Genomic DNA, 17,514 nt, shown 5'->3' with positions numbered 1-17,514 from the left:
ATCCAAATCTCAGCCCAGGAGCACAAACCCCGTGGGCTGGAGAGAGAAAAACAAGCAGGGTGGGACTGCAGGGGCTAAAGCTGGAATGGGACAATGAACTGCAAGATGCAAATGGAGCAGAACTGATCCCAGGGAGAGAGCCCGGGAGCGCTGGTGCATTTTGGGGCCATTTTGGTTCATCTTGGGTGCAGCCCTGGCTGGGCTCTGGTGCTGCCCAAGGTGCATCCATGGAGGCCTCCTAATAAATCTCTGCTTTATTCTTTAGCTCTGTCTAATCTCTGTTCTAGGTCAGCTTTCACAAGGCATCAGGTGGGGAGGTGTCTTCAGGCTTGACCTCACATCTGCTTCAGGAATTAGGTCCTAAATCCACTTTGTACATGGAATTGAGGAAAGATTTCACCCCTAAATCATAAAATTCATCCTCCTGGTCATACTATGCAAGGTCAGACTCAGAGGAACTGTGCACAGATAACAATGATGATGTTGATAAAAGCAATTCAAACCACAATCTCAATAATGATGGCATCCAGATGGAGTTGGTCATTACCATGTACTGCCAAGGAAGCTGTGGACTGCTCCTCCCCACACACACAGGTGTAGTCCCCAGCATCACTCTGGGTCAGACTGTGGATCACCAGCTCTGCAGTGACATCCTTCTGCCTCATTTTGTATTTCTCACTAGGTTTGAGGGCTGTGTGTCCCTTTTTCCACTCCACTGGGGCAAGTTTGGTCAGCTCACAGTGCAGAGTCACTGCTTCACCCTCCTTGGCCTCCTCATCTCTTAACTCTTCTTTGAACAGAGCAGGAAGGGCTGGGAAACAGAGCAGCAAAGGTTCTCATGACAAGCAGCTCTCGACCACCAAAATAAACAATGTTCACCAATATCTACCCCTGCCTGGTCACTGACATGAAAATCATCTCACAGAAGGAAAATGCTGATTTGTATCATAGACAAAAAGGGTCTCGTTATTTCTTTCAGCAAATATTAAATGAATTTACTGATTGGTTTAGAGATGTATGGAAAATAAACAGCAGAAATGGGGAAACCTCATGTATGGTCAAAACTGCTACTTTCTCAGTATAATCCAACCTACAAGATTAATACAATAGGTTACACCATGATCAGGAAAAAAGCTAAAGAAAAGAAATATAATGTTTTTATTTACATTTTAAGGATGCCTTCAGACCTAGCCCAGAGTCAGGATGAGACTGAAGAGTAGAATCAGAGAGAGATCCTGAAAGTGCTTGGGTAAGAATAAAAATGAAAGAGAAGGATGATGCAGCCACTACAGAAATCTGCCATAATTTCCACACCCTGGGTAGTTCAGGTGCTTCCTGACACCTCATCCCTTTTGGAACAACAAACAGAATTATTCAGAATGTAAGACTGGACGGAAATGTGGCAATATGTGGAAGCAATAGGGTGAGATGACGTCCACTAAGTCTTTGAAATGGGGTGGGAGCTGCATTTGGATATAAAATAGCTAAGAAAGAGCTTGAGAGGATGGTCTCCAACTCCTGACCCAGACCAGCAAGAAATAAATAATTGAGAATAAGGATGTGGAGGATAACTGTGCAGACATTATTGTAAATAGATTAGAAGGAAGGAAAACAACAAGGGAGATGTTGGTCTGCCTCTTTTTCAGGAATGTAAATTAATAATGAGTGAACATGGGGAAAGCTGAAGTGTTTCATTCCTTTTTCTTCATTATTATTAAATGTTAGTTTTAATTAAGGAAATAATAGAAATTCTGGCTTGGAAGAGGAAAAAAAAAGGATTAGAGAATATTTAAATAAATATATTCTCAAAGCAGCTTGGTGTGATGAAATTTGTCCTGGAATTCCTAAGGTGCAGGCACAACCAATTTCAGACACTGACAGTGATACTGGAGAAATCAAAGAGTGGCTGATGTTCCTCAACTATGGAAAAAACAGAAAGTAAGAGGTGAAAAATATATTTCAGATATAAAGACACACATTTAGTTCTTGTTGTGTAAACTGAGATTCTCAAATCCCAGAGAGTAAAGAAAGAAAAATCATTTGTGTAAAGTTAATGGAGCCAATAGAGCTCCAAATGTAAATGCCTGCTTTAAAATGAGCTGGAGGTCTCTTCTGATTCCCATGGTCTGAGTTTGATAGATATCCATTGACAAAAATGGGAATTTGGGAATACTCTTCAGTCTTGAAGCCTGAATCCCGTTCCTAATGCTTGTCACAGAAAAAGAGAGAGAGAAAATCTGAGAGATTATGAACTCAATTCTTTGAAAGACTCAGATTTGCCAAGAGCTTTTCACTTCATGAAGGAGTGGACCAGGATGATTTTTTTTTTTAATAGATTAGGCTTCCTTGACAGAAGGACAAACTATATGTTCTATATTATTATTACTTTAGTAAAGTTTTAACTTTGATATTGGTGGAATTAGAGAAGGGAAGTGCTACTAATCTGAAAAGCACAGTTGCAGGATATTGAACTGGGGTTCACACTCACAATGAAAGAATGAATTGAGCAGAGTTTCTCACTAGTCTGAGTTCAGGATTGTTCAGCATTTTCTTAGCAACTTGGACAATGAAATGCAAAGCTTCATTAATTTTGAAGATGATCTCAAGGTGGGAAGGGAGAAAGGGTAAAAACCCTTCTTTAAACTGGATTGAGATACAGAAGATTTGCATGAAGTAGTGGTGGTAAAATAATCTTCAACTCAGCAAGGGCAGATGGAAAATATTTAGGAACAGTAAATAACACAAACACAAGAAGAAGCAGATCTGCAGTGAGGGATTGGGGTTACAACAGTTTGTGGAAAAAATCAGGTGAAAAAGTTCAAGCCTGATGCAAATAAATCCTCATAACTGAGATGTGTAGCTTGGACTGTCACATTACTTCTTGGTTTAAATTTCATACAAATATTTCTCTGCTTCTATAAGAAGTAATTACTTAAGCCAGTTCAAGAAAGACATTTGTTGATATAAAGAACAACTTTCTGGCAGTAATGATGGTGGGGCTCAAGGATGGACTGACCCGTACAACTTAATTTCAATTCTATTTTTCATGGTTAAGTTGGAAGTTCAAGACTGAAGCAATCCATGTCTTATTGTAAAATACAAAGATGGGCAGAAAAGCAAAGAAATCAACTCCCTGAATTCAGACTTATTGGATTTCCAGGTGAGAAAGATGAAACTACTTCTGACTGTCCTGTGTTCATAGTGAAAACAAAGTTTCCCCACTCTTCCATGGGAAGTTAGCAGATTAATTTGGCTGAGGATTGTGAAATATTCTCCTACTCTAATGCTGAGTATTCTGGAGTACCTGAATAAAAATCAGCATTATTCTTGGTCAGAGTTACAAAGAAAATTACACTGAACCAAGTGTTCTTTTCATTACATGTTAAATTTCTTGTCAAATCCTTATGCAACTTAAAATAAAATTGTTCTTTTAAAGAGCTATGAATGTTTCTGCTGCTCCATCTGTCTAGGTTCAAGTAAAAATTGAGTAAAACAGAATTTAAAAAAAGCAAATCTGTTTGTGGCCTGACATCCTTCACCTTTACAAAGAAATACAGCCCTGCACCAACAAGAGCAAGGAGAATAAACAGGGAAAAAATTAGTAAAATCAATGGAACTAAAATCATGGTTAGAATTAGACAAAAACCACAATAAAAAGAAGGAAGTCTGTTACAAATGATGGCAAGATGAGAGGAAGAACTTGTGGAGTGTGAGTACTGAGGCTTGCAGAGGAGGAGGGAGAACCATCACCCAAACCCGTCCCATTTCCGAGCCCTTTACCGTGCACTGTCAGTGCTGCTGTTGTCTTCTCCTCTCCACACACACAGGTGTACTCCCCAGCATCCCTGAGCTCCAGGGCATGGACCAGCAGCTGGGCTCTGCTGCCCTCCTGCCTCATGGTGTATTTTTCACTGGGTTTGAGCACTTTGTGCTTCTTTCTCCACTCCACGGGGGCAGCCCTGGACAGCTGGCACTGCAGAGTGGCTGTGGCACCTTCTGTGGCTTCCTCATCCCTCATCTCCTCCTGGAAGTGCACAGGCAGGGCTGGGGGGTTCAAAAGGAGCAGAATGTGGGACCATGGCAGCAGCTCCAGTAACCATTTCGTGTGGTCTGACAAGCACAAGTGATAAGCAAAGCCTTTCCTAATCAAATCCATCTGAGAACCATCAGACTGGCTTTGGAAAGCTGGAAAACACCTCATTCATAAATCAGAGAGGGTTTTTCAGGGTGAAATCCATGGTATGAAGTGAAGAACTACATCAGTCTCAACTTCAAACCTGCGTGACTGAGACCTACCTTGGATATTGCCTGCTAGAATGGAAAATCAGGCCTAACCAAAGCATCTAAATTCTATGGAAACACAAATTGTTACCAAAAAAGTTCATAAATGAAGCTATATCTGAGGCATCAGTTTCACTTTTCCATGAGGAACCTTTAAAAGGTCCTTTCCAACCCAAACTATTCTCTAGTTTCACCTCCTACAGTGGTCTAGCAGTGCTTGACCATCAAATTATACTGAAACACTAATAACTGTCTCAAATACATCTCATCAAAAAATCTTCTCAGCTTTATGATTGCAACATCTTTACAACCAACATCACAATAATGGGATTTTCCATTTCTCAGCACCTACTGCTGAACATAGGGATCAAAAAAAAAAGAGTTAGCACCAGAGTGAATATCTGTAATTTTTGCCATGAAACTCCAACCAGTGCCTGACACCGACCAAAGCATCCTGGAATTTACTCCCATGTCCAACCAGATTTTGCTAAACCCATCAGAAACAGAGCTGCACTTTCAAAGCTGACACTCCCACACTCTTAAAAAACCAAAAAACTATTTGAAAACCATCTCTAATTCATGATGTATTTCCTTGGTTTTATTTTTACCATTCACTTTGAGCGCAGCCGTGGTTTCCTGCTCTCCGCAAGAGCACGTGTAATCTCCAGCATCTGCCAGGACTAAATCATGGATCACCAGCTCAGCCACCGTGCCCTGGCACCTCATGGTGAACTTGTCACTTGTCCCCAGGGTTTTGTCTCCTTTCCTCCAGGCCACAGCAGCTCCAGCTTTGCTCAGCTCACAGCAGAAAGTGGCCGTGCCATGTTCTGTGCCTTCCACGTTCTTCAGCTCTTTCTTAAAGTGAGGAGGGAGGGCTGAAGATCACAGGTGAAAGAGAGCACTTTAAAATTGAGCAAACACCCTGTCTTGACTGCTCCACTGAATTAAAACACTTCAAAATGGTTTAGAATGTACAGAGCTGGGAGTTAAGGATGATTTCAGGGGAATCCCTGGCTTGTGCCTTGCAAGACACCACATTCACAGAATTCACAGAATTCAGCATCTCACAATGACTTGGAAATCAGTGTTGATTTATAACAACTCTGAAAACTATAAAAGAGTGAGTTTGGACAGCTGGAAAACACCTTATTCATAAATCAGAGGATGTTTTTAATGATACGAGACATGGCATGACATGGAGAACCACACCAGTCTCAGCCCTTGAGCTCTCACTGATTTGGAAATCTATAAATCAAAAATATCAGTACTGGAAGTATGTCTTAAAAGCATTTTAAGATATAACAACAGAAAGCTGATCCCAAGATTTCAAGGAGCTATGCACAGCTTTTTCTCAAAACCAGATTAAGAATTAAAATGAACACCACGTTGTTTAAAATTAAAATTTCATCACTTTTCAACTTCATCCAAGAAAACCAAGTGAAATCTCAGTGATATGCCCTAAAGAAATTAATGAGTGAAAATACTCCAAAAGTGCTATTTCTAACTTCCAGCTTTTCATTATCCACTTCCAGCTTCCATCAACAGGAAAGAACTCAAAAGAATCTGTGATGCTGTTTATCAGTCCCAAAGGAAGGGCTTTCAGTGGAAGATATTCCCAGTGGTTGGAACAGCTGCCACAACATCTTAAAATAACAGAAGGGATCAAGAGCAGATTGTGATCCCACAGGAGGATCACAGATGACAATGCAGAAAATTCCTCTTAACCCAGATATTTTACCATGCACTGTCAGGGAAGCTGTGCTTGTCTTGTCTCCACACACACAGGTGTAATCTCCTGCATCTCCCTCCTCCAGGCTGTGGATTGTCAGCTCAGCAGTGGTGTCCTTCAGCCTCATTTTGTATTTTTCACTGGCTCTGAGCACCTCCTGCCCCTTCCTCCACTCCACTGGGGCGGGTTTGCTCAGCTCACACTGCAGAACAGCCGTCCTGTTTTCTGTGCCTTCCACATTGGCAAGATCTCTTTTGAACAGTGCAGGCAGAGCTATGGGGTGTAACACAAACAGAGAGGACATCAAAACCATTAACCAGACCTTGGGGAACTCAGGGCTGGGGGCTGTGGCCACTCCTTCACCACTGCAGGAAAACAAATCAGTCTGGAAAGCTGCCCCTAACAGAAAACTACTGCAGGATCCCACTGGGATAATTTCCACCATGACCTGCTTCTAACATTGACTTGTTCATATTCACCACTTCACAGCTGATTCCAATACTCCTCTCTACCTATTTCACTCTGAAATAATCTATCTTGAACATTAGTGACCTGAATTTTTATTAAAAGTCATCAGCAGGGTGACAGCACTGCTGGAGATCTCTGCCTTTCCTAACATCATAATTGATATTTCTGGTTCAGGAAAAAACCTAGTAAAATATAGCCTCAGGTGCACCTTTAACACAAAATGTACAAGGACATAATGACACTAATATCAGGATTACAGGGGTTTTTTAGCAGCATTCAACAAGTTGTCTTATGATGTGCCACTAAAATAAAATGGAAGTGACTTGCATAGGGATGAAAATGATAGGTCAAAAGAGGGGAGGAACAGAAATTCCCCCAGCTGGGAGACAGAAGATGAAGAAAAAGTGTGCAGAAAATCTGGGAGATTAGTTTTGCCTCCTCAGTTTCCCTTTGTCTTTGGCAGCTTTTTATCCATAAGAGATACCTTAAATAAAAGCTGTTCTTCCATCTATGGGAGCTATATATGAGCTGCTCATTCTGGAAGGGCAACCAGAGCTCATCCCCATTCACCATGGCAGAGCCAGGAACAAAATTTCCCCCATCATTCCCTAAGCCAGGACCTGCAGAAAAATGCTGAGGGGTGGGGATTTATATAAGTACCATTTTCTCAGCAGAATATACCAAAATCCTGCAGAAGAGGAGTGTGGTCACTCATTCCTGAATGGAAAAACCTCTCACTGACTGAGCTCAGCAGATTTAAAGAACTTTCCTCCAGGTTAAGCATGAAAATCCACTGATGTCAGGGAGACACAATGAGAAAACCCCTGAGAACAATCTTCTGCTGGAGGTCTGCTCTCTCCTCCTCCCTGAGATGAGAAATTCTCACAGCTTTTCTTTACCCTGATATAAAGCCATCAGTTTCAAACTGACAGACACTGGGAGATGGGATCAAACAGCACCAGCAAATCAGGAAAATGCTGCAGAATCAAAACACCAAAGCAAGAGGGAGGGAGAGAGAGAAAAGGGATGTCCTCGAGCTATCCCAACGGAGAGCGGCTTTTTTACCGTGGACTGTCAAGACAGCCGAGGTCTTCTGGTCTCCACACACACAGGTGTATTCTCCTGTGTCTTCCACCTCCAGATCTCGGATCAGCAGCTCTGCAGCTGTATCTTCCTGTCTCATCCTGTACTTTTCACTTGGTTTGAGTGCCTTGTCCCCTTTTCTCCACTCCACCGGGACGCCCACCTTGCTCAGCTCGCAGCGCAGAGTGGCTGTGCCACCGTCTGTGGCTTCCCTGTTCTTCAACCCTTCCTTGAAAAATGCAGGCAAAGCTGAAGGACAGCAATATCAGCAGTGAGATGTAGCACTCCAAAGAGTTAAAATTATGTTTAAGTTTCCTTTTCCCCTCTTATCTTGAACTTGATTTATCAACACAAGAATAGAGATTCTCATGGGTCTCCATGAATCAGCGTTGGGAAAGAAATGTCATCACAGGAGAGGATTTAATGCTTGCAGTAATCCATAGAGGTATTTTACACAAATCAATACAAATAGAGTTCAAAACACCATTTTTTTTCCCCTGTGAAATTTCAATCAAAAAGAACAAACATGAATTTGAAATTTCTGGAAAGAAAATGGTTTTCTTTTATGACATTTTAAACCACAATGGGAGGATGTTTGCTGTTTCCACATACTTAAGCAAACAAAGAGACATTTTACATTTTTTTTAAAAAATGAAACACTGGAGTTTCATTTTAAATGTCAGTTTGAAATGAAATTGTTCATTTCAATACATGGTGGGAAAACAAGCATTTTCACCTGAACTGACATACCCTTTCAAAGATGTCAGGTTCAGTAAAAATCAAAGTTCTCCCTGAGAACCATTGTCCTTTGGAAGTTCTGGGCTTGTTTTACACAGAACACCAACTGAATTCCATGACAACTGGGCTGTAAGCATAAAAGCACTTTGTTGTCTCAGGAATGGAGTATGGGCATAAGATTCCACAGAATAACCTAATCTTTTGGAATTTTATGAAACCTTAAAATCCCTAAGACATAATCCCTTTGAAACAACCCATTTTTGTCTTGAGCACAACGGGGGGGGGTCTAATAAAGAACCTTTCAATGGAAAAGCGAAATGAAGACCCCTAATTAAAAGAGTGGCAGCAACCCTGGTTGCCTTACTCTGAGCTTGGACACCGATATCCCTCTCATGCCACAAATTCCAGCTGCATGGATGCCAATGGATGCATTTCACTGGCATTGGTGAGCTGTGGATAAAGATCTGGCTGAAGAAGGAGATGGGAGGGTAACCAGGGGTCTGCCCAAAGGAACAGAGAAATCAGGGTAGTTACTTTCAGGATGTGCCTTGTTTTGTTTGTTTTACCATGAACTGTTAAAACTGCCATGGTCTGCTGGTCTCCACACACACAGGAATAATTCCCAGCATCCGCCGTGTCTAGATTTTGGATTGTAAGCTCAGCCACGACACCTTCCCGCCTCATTTTGTATTTGTCACTCGGCTTGAGGGTCTTGAAGCCCTTCTTCCACTCCACGGTAGCAGCAGCCTTGTTCAGCTCACAGCTCAGGGAGACACTTTTTCCCTCAGTGGCTTCTTTGTCCGCGAGTCCCTTGGTGAAAAGAGCAGGCAGGACTGCAGAGCAAACACGGACATGGCATCAACCCTGGGAAAGCCTGAATCCATGACTCAATCCCTCTCTTATCTCCCTGGAGCCACCAGAGCTTCTTGGTCTCCTCCAGGATTTAGTTCCTCCATAATTTTTCTCCAGCCTCTGACCCTTCAGAAGGGTTAACCCTTCAAAAGATAATTCAGTCTAATTTTTTTTTTCTGTCCTCACGTTTTAAAACTTTCTTTAAAACTTTCTTCAAATTCAAGTCTATCTTCAAATTAGTTGACAAATCAACCACCCTTTACTTTATACACCGTAAAATCAAGGACAAAAAATTAGAGGCTGTATTTCAATATGAGAGCCAGAGCATTTTGCTTCCTTTGAGAAAAGCAGGAGTTCTACAGAAGGGCCTGATTCATGGCACTGTCTGAATTTTTATAAACAAGAGTCCCTTAAAGCAGAGCAGTTGCAAACATGCTGTCAGGCTTTTGCAGAAATAAAATATTTGCTTGGGAAGTATTAAGCCAAAATTGGTTTAAAAAAAAGAGTTGGGAATAGCAGGAGCATTAAAAGCCTATTTTTTATTAAGACTGTCCTTGTGTAGCATCATACATTAATGAAAACTTGTTCCTCTTAGGAGCAACAAGTGCCACGGTCTCAGTAATGAAAAATCAGTATTATTCCCACTTTTAGGTCAGTTGCTATGGGAAAACTTCTAAACAAGAAGCTATTCTGGACTAGAGAGGTTTGTGTTGAGTTGGGAACCTGTTCTCCACTTGTCTTTTGACTAAAGCACCTTGGAAGCACATCAAGAAGGCATCAGGTGAAAGGAGGAAAAGAGAGAAGGAAGAAAGGATAGGAAAATTAATCAGCAGAAAGAAGGATTGGAAGTACACAGGGATCAGAGGAAGCAGAAGTAAGAGAGGAAGTGATCTTGGAATTACACAGGCTGGCTTGGAACATGCGCTGAGAATTTCTTTTTTACCATTTACTGCCAGAGCAGCCGTAGTCTGTCGGTCTCCACACACACAGCTGTAATCCCCAGCATCTGCCAAGTCCAAATCCTGGATTGTCAGCTCCACAAAGGGACCTTCCTGCTCTATTTTGTACTTTTCACTTGGCTTGACCACCATGTTCCCCTTTTTCCACTCAACTGGGGCTGGTTTGCTCAGTTTGCAGTGCAAAGTGACTGCCTCCCCCTCTGTAGCTTCCTTGTTCATCAGTTCTTCTTGGAAGAGGACAGGCAAGGCTGAAGGATGCAACACCAACAGAGAAGGAATCAGCACCAGAATGAAATGCACTGGAGTTACTGGGCTACACTGTGTACACTCAATCAAAAATGCTCTGTTTCTAGGTGGGTACAATTGAAAAAGGGGGTGAAACCTCCTAGAGGAGAGGGAAATAAATTAAACAATATACAACATACAGGCGCTGTCTCAAGGCAAAGAAAAAGCACAAGGGAATATTCCCTAATAGAGCAATTCTCTGGCAATACAGAGCCAAGAGCTCTCAGAAAACCCCAAGAAATCACACTCTGGTTGGCCAGGAATGCTGCCCAAAACTGCTAGGTTTGTGTGGGAATCCTTAAAATCAGAGGGTTTTGGGAAAGTTACAAAAGGCAGGCCTCAGAGACAGCAGAACTGTGATTGGAGCTGAGCAGTAGCCATGAGACTGGTGAGCAGAAAAATTATGTAAGAAGTAGAAAAGTAAGGACAAATAGAACAATGGTCTGTGTATTAATGCTTGTCTAGAATAACCCCCTAAGCTGCAAAAAAGTTTATCTAGTGAGATATTAGAAAGTTCTAGGCTTAATAATGGAGCTCTGTGCATTGTGTTTGAAGGCTCAGAAGCAGGCATTGTATTTGAAATAAGCAAGCATTGTTTTAACCAAAAGTACGTGTGCTTACAGTGGTTGGATGGAACTACTGTCAATGTGCTTTTGCTTTGTGTGATTGGTCAAAAAACTTATAAAGTAAGTTATAACATTCAGTTCTTGGTCTGCTGCCTGGGATGTGAGCTGATGGCATCTTCCCATTGTCATGACCATGTAATGAGACTGATGCTGGAAAATAAAACTGCTCAAGGCACGTTCCTAGCACTCCCATCCTGTTTGTGATTTGTATTGGCCGGCAATACGTTTGGGCTGTAAAGAGCAATGTGTGTAGGAGGGTTACCATTCACTCTCAAAGCAGCTGTGCTCTCCTGCTCTCCACACACACAGGTGTAGCTCCCAGCATCCGTCAGGTCCAGGTCATGGATCACCAGCTCGACAAAGCGCCCTTCCCGCCGTGTTTGGTACTTCCCGCTCGGGACCAGCTCCTTCCCATCCTTCCTCCAGCGCACGGAGCCGCCCGCCTGGCTCAGCTCACACTGCAGCGTCGCCGTCCCGCTCTCTGTGGCCTCCTCGTTCCTCAGCTCTTGCTTGAAACGGACTGGCAGGGCTGAGAGATGCACAATGGAAAGGGGTTGCCACCCTAGACCCTGCTCAGAGGTTGAGGCGTGATTTATCGTGTGTCTGCCTAAGCCTTACTCCAACACCCTTATCCCTTAAGTGTGGCAGTTGTATTTTCTGGAAAAATCCCTTTGCCAGGATTTTCTCCTGGGAAGATGAGAAGCCTCAGAGGAAAAAGGAAAACAATATTATCTCATTTGCTTCTCATGTGTTGTGCTTACATGTGGAATATATTTGGAGATTATTTACCCACAGGTGGTTGTTTCATTTGTTTCATGTGAATTGTTTTGACTTAATGACCAATCATGGTCAAGCTATGTCGAGGCTCTGAAAAGAGTCAGGAGTTTTCATTATTATCTTTTTAGCCTTCTGTAAGTATCCTTTAAGTATCCTTTTATACTTTCTGTAAGTATCCTTTCTGTATTCTTTAGTATAGTTTAGTTTAGTATTCTTTCATATATTATAGTAACATAAAATAATAAATTAACCTTCTAAGAACATGGAGTCAGATTCATCATTCCTTCCTGACACAGGGCACCCTGCAAATACAATACTTAAGCACATCCTGTCTTTTTTCATGGGTGGTAAAAGAAATTCTCTACTGAATTGTTCTGTGGGAATCAACAAAAGCATGATCTTGGCTGAGATCATGCATAAAGAGAGACAAACTCATTCTCATCATTACACATGATGAACCCTCTGAAACAGAAAATCCTAAGGAATCTTATGTTTCCATGCTAATTCAGGAAAACACACATGCAGGACAACATCCTTCACTCAAAGGAAGGTGAGAAGACAACACAACACACACATCCAACACGGGGTACAATGAAGAGAGAGACTGGGGACGGAAGTGACACAAGCAAGTGGATGGAAGAAAGCAGTGGAAGCAGTACATGAAGGAAGTTGTTGTGAGGGAAAGTACAGAGAGGAGGAGGAAAGAGGTGGACAAAAACATTCCAGAGTTTCACAGGTTATTTCTGCCTTTTTACCATTCACTGACAAAGCTGCTGTGGTTTTTTGGTTCCCCACTAGACATGAATAGTCTCCAGCATCCTTTGGCTCCAGGTCATGGATCAGCAGCTCAGCCACGGTGCCCTCCTGCCTCATCTTGTACTTGTTACTGGCCCGGAGAAGAGTTTGCCCCTTCCTCCACTCCACGGGGGCCTCTGTGCCCAGCTGGCACCTCAGGGTGGCTGTCCCACCTTCCACAGCTTCCACGGGCTTCAGCTCTTCCTTGAAGAGCACGGACACAGCTGAGGAGTGAAGCATTCCCAGTTTACTTTCAGGCGCATCGTCACCACCTGGTGACCTCACACTTCAAGGACTTAAAGCCAACACAAATTCAAATTCTCTTGGCACACACAGAAAAGAAGCTCTGACCTACCTGCACCTCCAGGAGTCTGCTGATATTTACAGTAGAAACAAGAGTTTTGTACCAAATAAAAAAAGAACAATTGTTTCCTAAGAATTAGAATACCAAAATAATTATCCTTCTGCTGCCCAAAGTTGGTCACAGACATGTAAAAACTTGTTGAGAAAGTGGAGAGAAGAATGGAGTATTCTTCCATAAAAGGTGTAGCTGAGACCCTTCTTACCTCTTGGCTTAGAGCTTGGACAGTCACCTCTATCCAAAGCATAAGAGACATCTCATAGGGAAGAAAAGATATTATTTTATCAAGTACCTTTGATTGATACATTTTAGCATGAAATTATCACCCCAAAAAACAAAGAACATAACGGACCCAGCCAGAGCTGCCTTTTGTTTGTGCTGATCCTTGTCCTCCTGAGCACTCTCTGAAAGTGCCCACGGTTAGCAGGACCACGGCAAGAACAACAACAAATGGTCACAAGCAGGTGTCTCATTCCTACCATGGATTTGGACTTGGGCTGTGGTCTGCTGGTCTCCAGTGTCACAGGTGTATCTTCCCGCATCTTCTGGCTCTGCATTATGAATCACCAGCTCTGCCACTGTCCCCTTCTGCTTCATTTCATATTTGGCACTTGCCTGGAGCGTGGCTTCTCCCTTCTTCCACACCACCGTGGTGGCATCGGCTTTTGTGAGTTCACAGCGCAAGGAGACGGATTTCCCTTCTTCCACAGCCGTGTTCTCCAGGGCTTGTTTGAAAAGCACAGGCACAGCTGGAACACAGAGCCAGGGGTTAGGACAGGCCCTCCTGATCTGCTCTACATCAAGTCCTCCCATGAGAGCTGTCACCTCTTAAATCCAGGCCTTTTCCAAATGAGCAGAGCAGCCCTAGGCCCTCCACTGGCTGTGTGGCACAAGGAGATTCTGCCTGGGAGCAGGAATAAATCTCTCCCTCTGATGTTACCATCTCACTGTGGATTCCTAGAAATGTGGGGCAAGTTTCTTTTATTTTTAAAAAGGACCTTTTCAGATTCCTCTGGGCACCATCTACTAATGAATTCCCTGCTCCTGCAGGGCTCTGAAATAACATTCATATCCTATATTTCTCCTGTTTTCTGCTTCAGCACACACTGCTAAAGGCAGTGCATTTGTTTAAGGGCAGTGGAGAGTGGAGATGCCACCTAAGAGTCTTTGAAAGGATGTTTTGGGGAGCCTGGAGTCTATTAATTACTTGTTCACCTTCAATTTTCAAGGGATTGGATTTATGTTTTCACATCCTTGTGCTCCAGTACTAGTGATCTCCACTCCAACTCCAGTTTTAATACAGCCATATGAAGCAGCTGATAGGGCAGGAACCACAGCACAGAGAAAATAAATCCTCTGCACTTAATTTTCTTTTATTTTTTCCCCCCAGTGGACAGTTACAGACTGAAAACCCCAGACACAGAATATGAAATCACATGAATGAAATACATCCAGGTGCCTACAAGGGTGCAATATTACCTTTAAATTTTACTTATTAAGGATGGCGCTGCGACAAGAACAATGAAGTGTTCTGTGATTTTTGTTTAATAGATCTAATGAAGTGTTCAGTGATTTTTGTTTAATTAAGCACCTGATTAAGTGTGGCAATGCCTCAAATTGTACCCACCATTCACTTTGACCCGAGCAGTGGTTTTCAGTTCCCCAGCACTGCAGGTGTAGTCCCCAGCATCTACAGATTTCACATCTCGAATGATAAGCTCTGCCACAGTCCCATGCTGCTTAAATTCATACTTCTCACTGGCATAGAGAACAGTGTCTCCCTTCATCCACTTCACTGGGGTACCAGGTTTGCTGAGCTCACAGGTCAGCCTGACCTGCTTTCCTTCCTTGGCTTCTTCATTTTGGAGCTCTTGCTTGAAGAGAACTGGTGTTTCTGAAAGGAGGAGTAACAGAAATGTTAAAAGAAACATGTGAGGTTGGAAATTACTTTTCTCTTTTAGAATCAGACTTTGTTTTTGAGGCAGAAATCCACAGGAATGAAAAAGCAAAGAGTAAACAGATGCTGACATCTCACATCTGGCTGCCAGCACTTTACAGCAGAAAAAAACCAAAACCTGAGGCCAGATGCTTATTTTCTTTTTAATCACTGTCTGCACTGCTGAGGATGCTGCTGCTCTTACTGCTTTTTATTAACATCAGTGGCAGATGCTGCACTGCAGCTAATGACACAAACTGTCCTGCTGATGGCTGCTCAGAGCTGGACCACCAGCACAAAAAACATAAAACTCCACTGAGGTCAACTCACACACAACACAGAGCACACAGAGGAATGGCAAAGCACTTTCTGTTGTGAGCAGCAGTATTGATTTCTCATCTTAAAAAACCCCTACAGTGTATTTTTTTTTATCCAGCATTAATACAGATATAAAACCAGCACAGAGCAAGCACAGAGAGGGAAGCACAGCTGAACGTGGCAGGGTCCCTGTGGAGGTTCCCCCGCAGGCTCTGCCACAGCCTGGGCTTCAAGGCTTTAAGGTGAGCTTGTGCAGGTAAGGCACTTTTGGGGGAAAATAAACACAACTGAAATGTTCAGATAAGGAAAAAATAAATTCTTCTTGAATTATGCTGTCTTAAGAATATACAAGTCAGCTACTGCACAAAACCTGTGGCTGTTGGAAATCTACACCCCATTATCCTGTTCCCCTTTTACCTCCAGTTTGGGACACTCAGTGTCACATGACTACTGAATTTCTATTTTCTATTTCTGCATTCTGCTGTTCTGATGTGACCCTGACAGATAAAGGAAAGTTTTCCAACAGTGAAATTCCTTGTAGACATCCTTATGACTTGACTCCCTTAACCTGAATCCGTGTGTTTAAATCCTCAGTCCATCCACACCCTTCTCTGTGAGGGGAAACATGGGGCCGTTGTGGGAAAATTACAAAGGTGGCTCTTTTCTAACAGAAAATTGTTCATCCAGGTCATACTGGAGTCAACACAGATCTTTGTTTTGTAATGGATAATTAGGAAAATATCCTTGTGCTACAGAAAGACAGAAAATCAGGATCATTACAACCAGTCCTTCTTCATTGCATCATCAAGGTCTTCTCTTTCTTGCACACCCTCAAGTTGGTTCTTTGTGCTCTAGAAAAATCCTATGAGCAGCCTGACCTCCCACTTGGTGCTCTGGGGTCCAGGTTGACCATTCCAGCAACCCAAATCCTTTTTTTGTTCATGCTGACTTCCCTAATCCAGACACAGCTTCTGATCAGTCCATCCCAGGTGTGCAACACCAGCTGCACACAGGACATCCTCTGCTCTGGATGAACCCAGCCTGTGCCTGTAAAATCCTCCCTGTACCTGCCCAAACTTGCTCAGGGCAATGATTTAATTCACAGAGAGATTTAACACACAGAGGCAGGAGCAATTATAAGGGGATATTTGATGAGCCTGGTTCTCACCTGGATGAGACCCGACCCATACCCAACTCAGAGTTAAAAGACTCACCTAAGAAGAGAACTTCTGCCTCAGCTCAGACAACAGCCCTTTAGATCATAGAACCCTTTGGGTTGGAAGGGCCCTTTAAAGCTCATCTATTCCAACCCCCCTGCCATGTCCCCAGGTATCTTCAACCAGACCAGGCAGCTCAGAACCCTATCCTGATCTTCAGTGTTCCCAGGGATGGAGAATCTACCACCTCTCTGGCAAAATCCTATAGTGTTTTACCACCCTCATTGCAAAAAACTTCTTCCTTACATCTGTGGAATTCACATTTTCTGAAAAATCTCTTCACCCAGGGTTTTTCTTCTGGGAAGCTGAGAAGACTCGGAGAAAAGGAAAACAATAATTATGTGATTTGCTTCTCCTGTGTTGTGCTCCTTTAGAATGTATTTGGAGATTGTTTTATTGGATTCTGCTGTGAATTATTTTGTCTCATTGGCCAATCAGGGCCAAGCTGTGTCAGGACTCTGAAAAGAGTCAGGAGTTTTCATTATTATCTTTTTAGCATTCTGTCTGTATCCTTTCTGTATTCTTTAGTATACTTTAGTATAGTATTCTTTTATATAATACAGTATCATAAAATAATAAATTAGCCTTCTGAGAACATGGAGTCAGATTAATCATTGCTTCCTGCCAGAGGGCACCCCACAAACACAATATTGCTTTCAATTAAATTAATTTTTTACTTTAAACCATCTCCCCATGTCCTATCAAGCAGGAGAGCACCTCCTGCCCAGTAATGCTCTTTGGGTGCATTGCTCTGAATAAACCTGGCTGCCTAAAGCAATTGCACAGACAAATGTGGGGCTGTGAGCTCCCTCCTTGGGGAGAGCCATCACTGGAGACAGCTCCAGGAGGTGATCCATCCTTTCTGGGGATTACCTCTCAGCCTGGGGTGTTCTGCTGCTGCTCTCTTTTTGGGGTTTGGAATGAGAGGATTCATGTACCTTCCAACCCAAAGCATTCTAGAATTCCATGATTCTCAGAGGCACTAAAGCTCCTCAGAGCTGGAGCCAGATCAGATTTTGATTCTCCTGTTTCACATTCTGCCACCTCTCTGGCTGCTGTTCCAGATGACTTGATGAGAACACCTCAGTG

At 42.8% G+C, this 17,514-nt stretch overlaps 1 protein-coding gene across 1 annotated transcript in view; it reads right to left on the bottom strand.

The window, feature by feature from the left end:
• OBSCN (obscurin, cytoskeletal calmodulin and titin-interacting RhoGEF) overlaps nucleotides 1-17,514 on the bottom strand; it is a 181,517-nt gene that overhangs the window by 105,547 nt on the left and 58,456 nt on the right. The window contains exons 34-44 of the mRNA XM_077184731.1: nucleotides 14,582-14,848; nucleotides 13,434-13,703; nucleotides 12,554-12,817; nucleotides 11,284-11,550; nucleotides 10,095-10,358; nucleotides 8,866-9,132; nucleotides 7,544-7,810; nucleotides 6,020-6,283; nucleotides 4,890-5,156; nucleotides 3,781-4,044; nucleotides 548-811 (exon numbers count right to left, since the gene is read on the bottom strand). Coding sequence (XP_077040846.1) covers nucleotides 548-811; nucleotides 3,781-4,044; nucleotides 4,890-5,156; nucleotides 6,020-6,283; nucleotides 7,544-7,810; nucleotides 8,866-9,132; nucleotides 10,095-10,358; nucleotides 11,284-11,550; nucleotides 12,554-12,817; nucleotides 13,434-13,703; nucleotides 14,582-14,848 — 2,925 coding nt within the window. The remainder of the gene's footprint in view (nucleotides 1-547; nucleotides 812-3,780; nucleotides 4,045-4,889; nucleotides 5,157-6,019; nucleotides 6,284-7,543; nucleotides 7,811-8,865; nucleotides 9,133-10,094; nucleotides 10,359-11,283; nucleotides 11,551-12,553; nucleotides 12,818-13,433; nucleotides 13,704-14,581; nucleotides 14,849-17,514) is intronic.

This window comes from Agelaius phoeniceus, chromosome 1 (genome assembly GCF_051311805.1).
Source record: "Agelaius phoeniceus isolate bAgePho1 chromosome 1, bAgePho1.hap1, whole genome shotgun sequence".
Lineage (NCBI taxonomy): Eukaryota > Metazoa > Chordata > Aves > Passeriformes > Icteridae > Agelaius > Agelaius phoeniceus.
The sequence above is the reverse complement of the archived record's forward strand: the minus strand, read 5'-3'. Positions and strand labels throughout refer to the sequence as shown.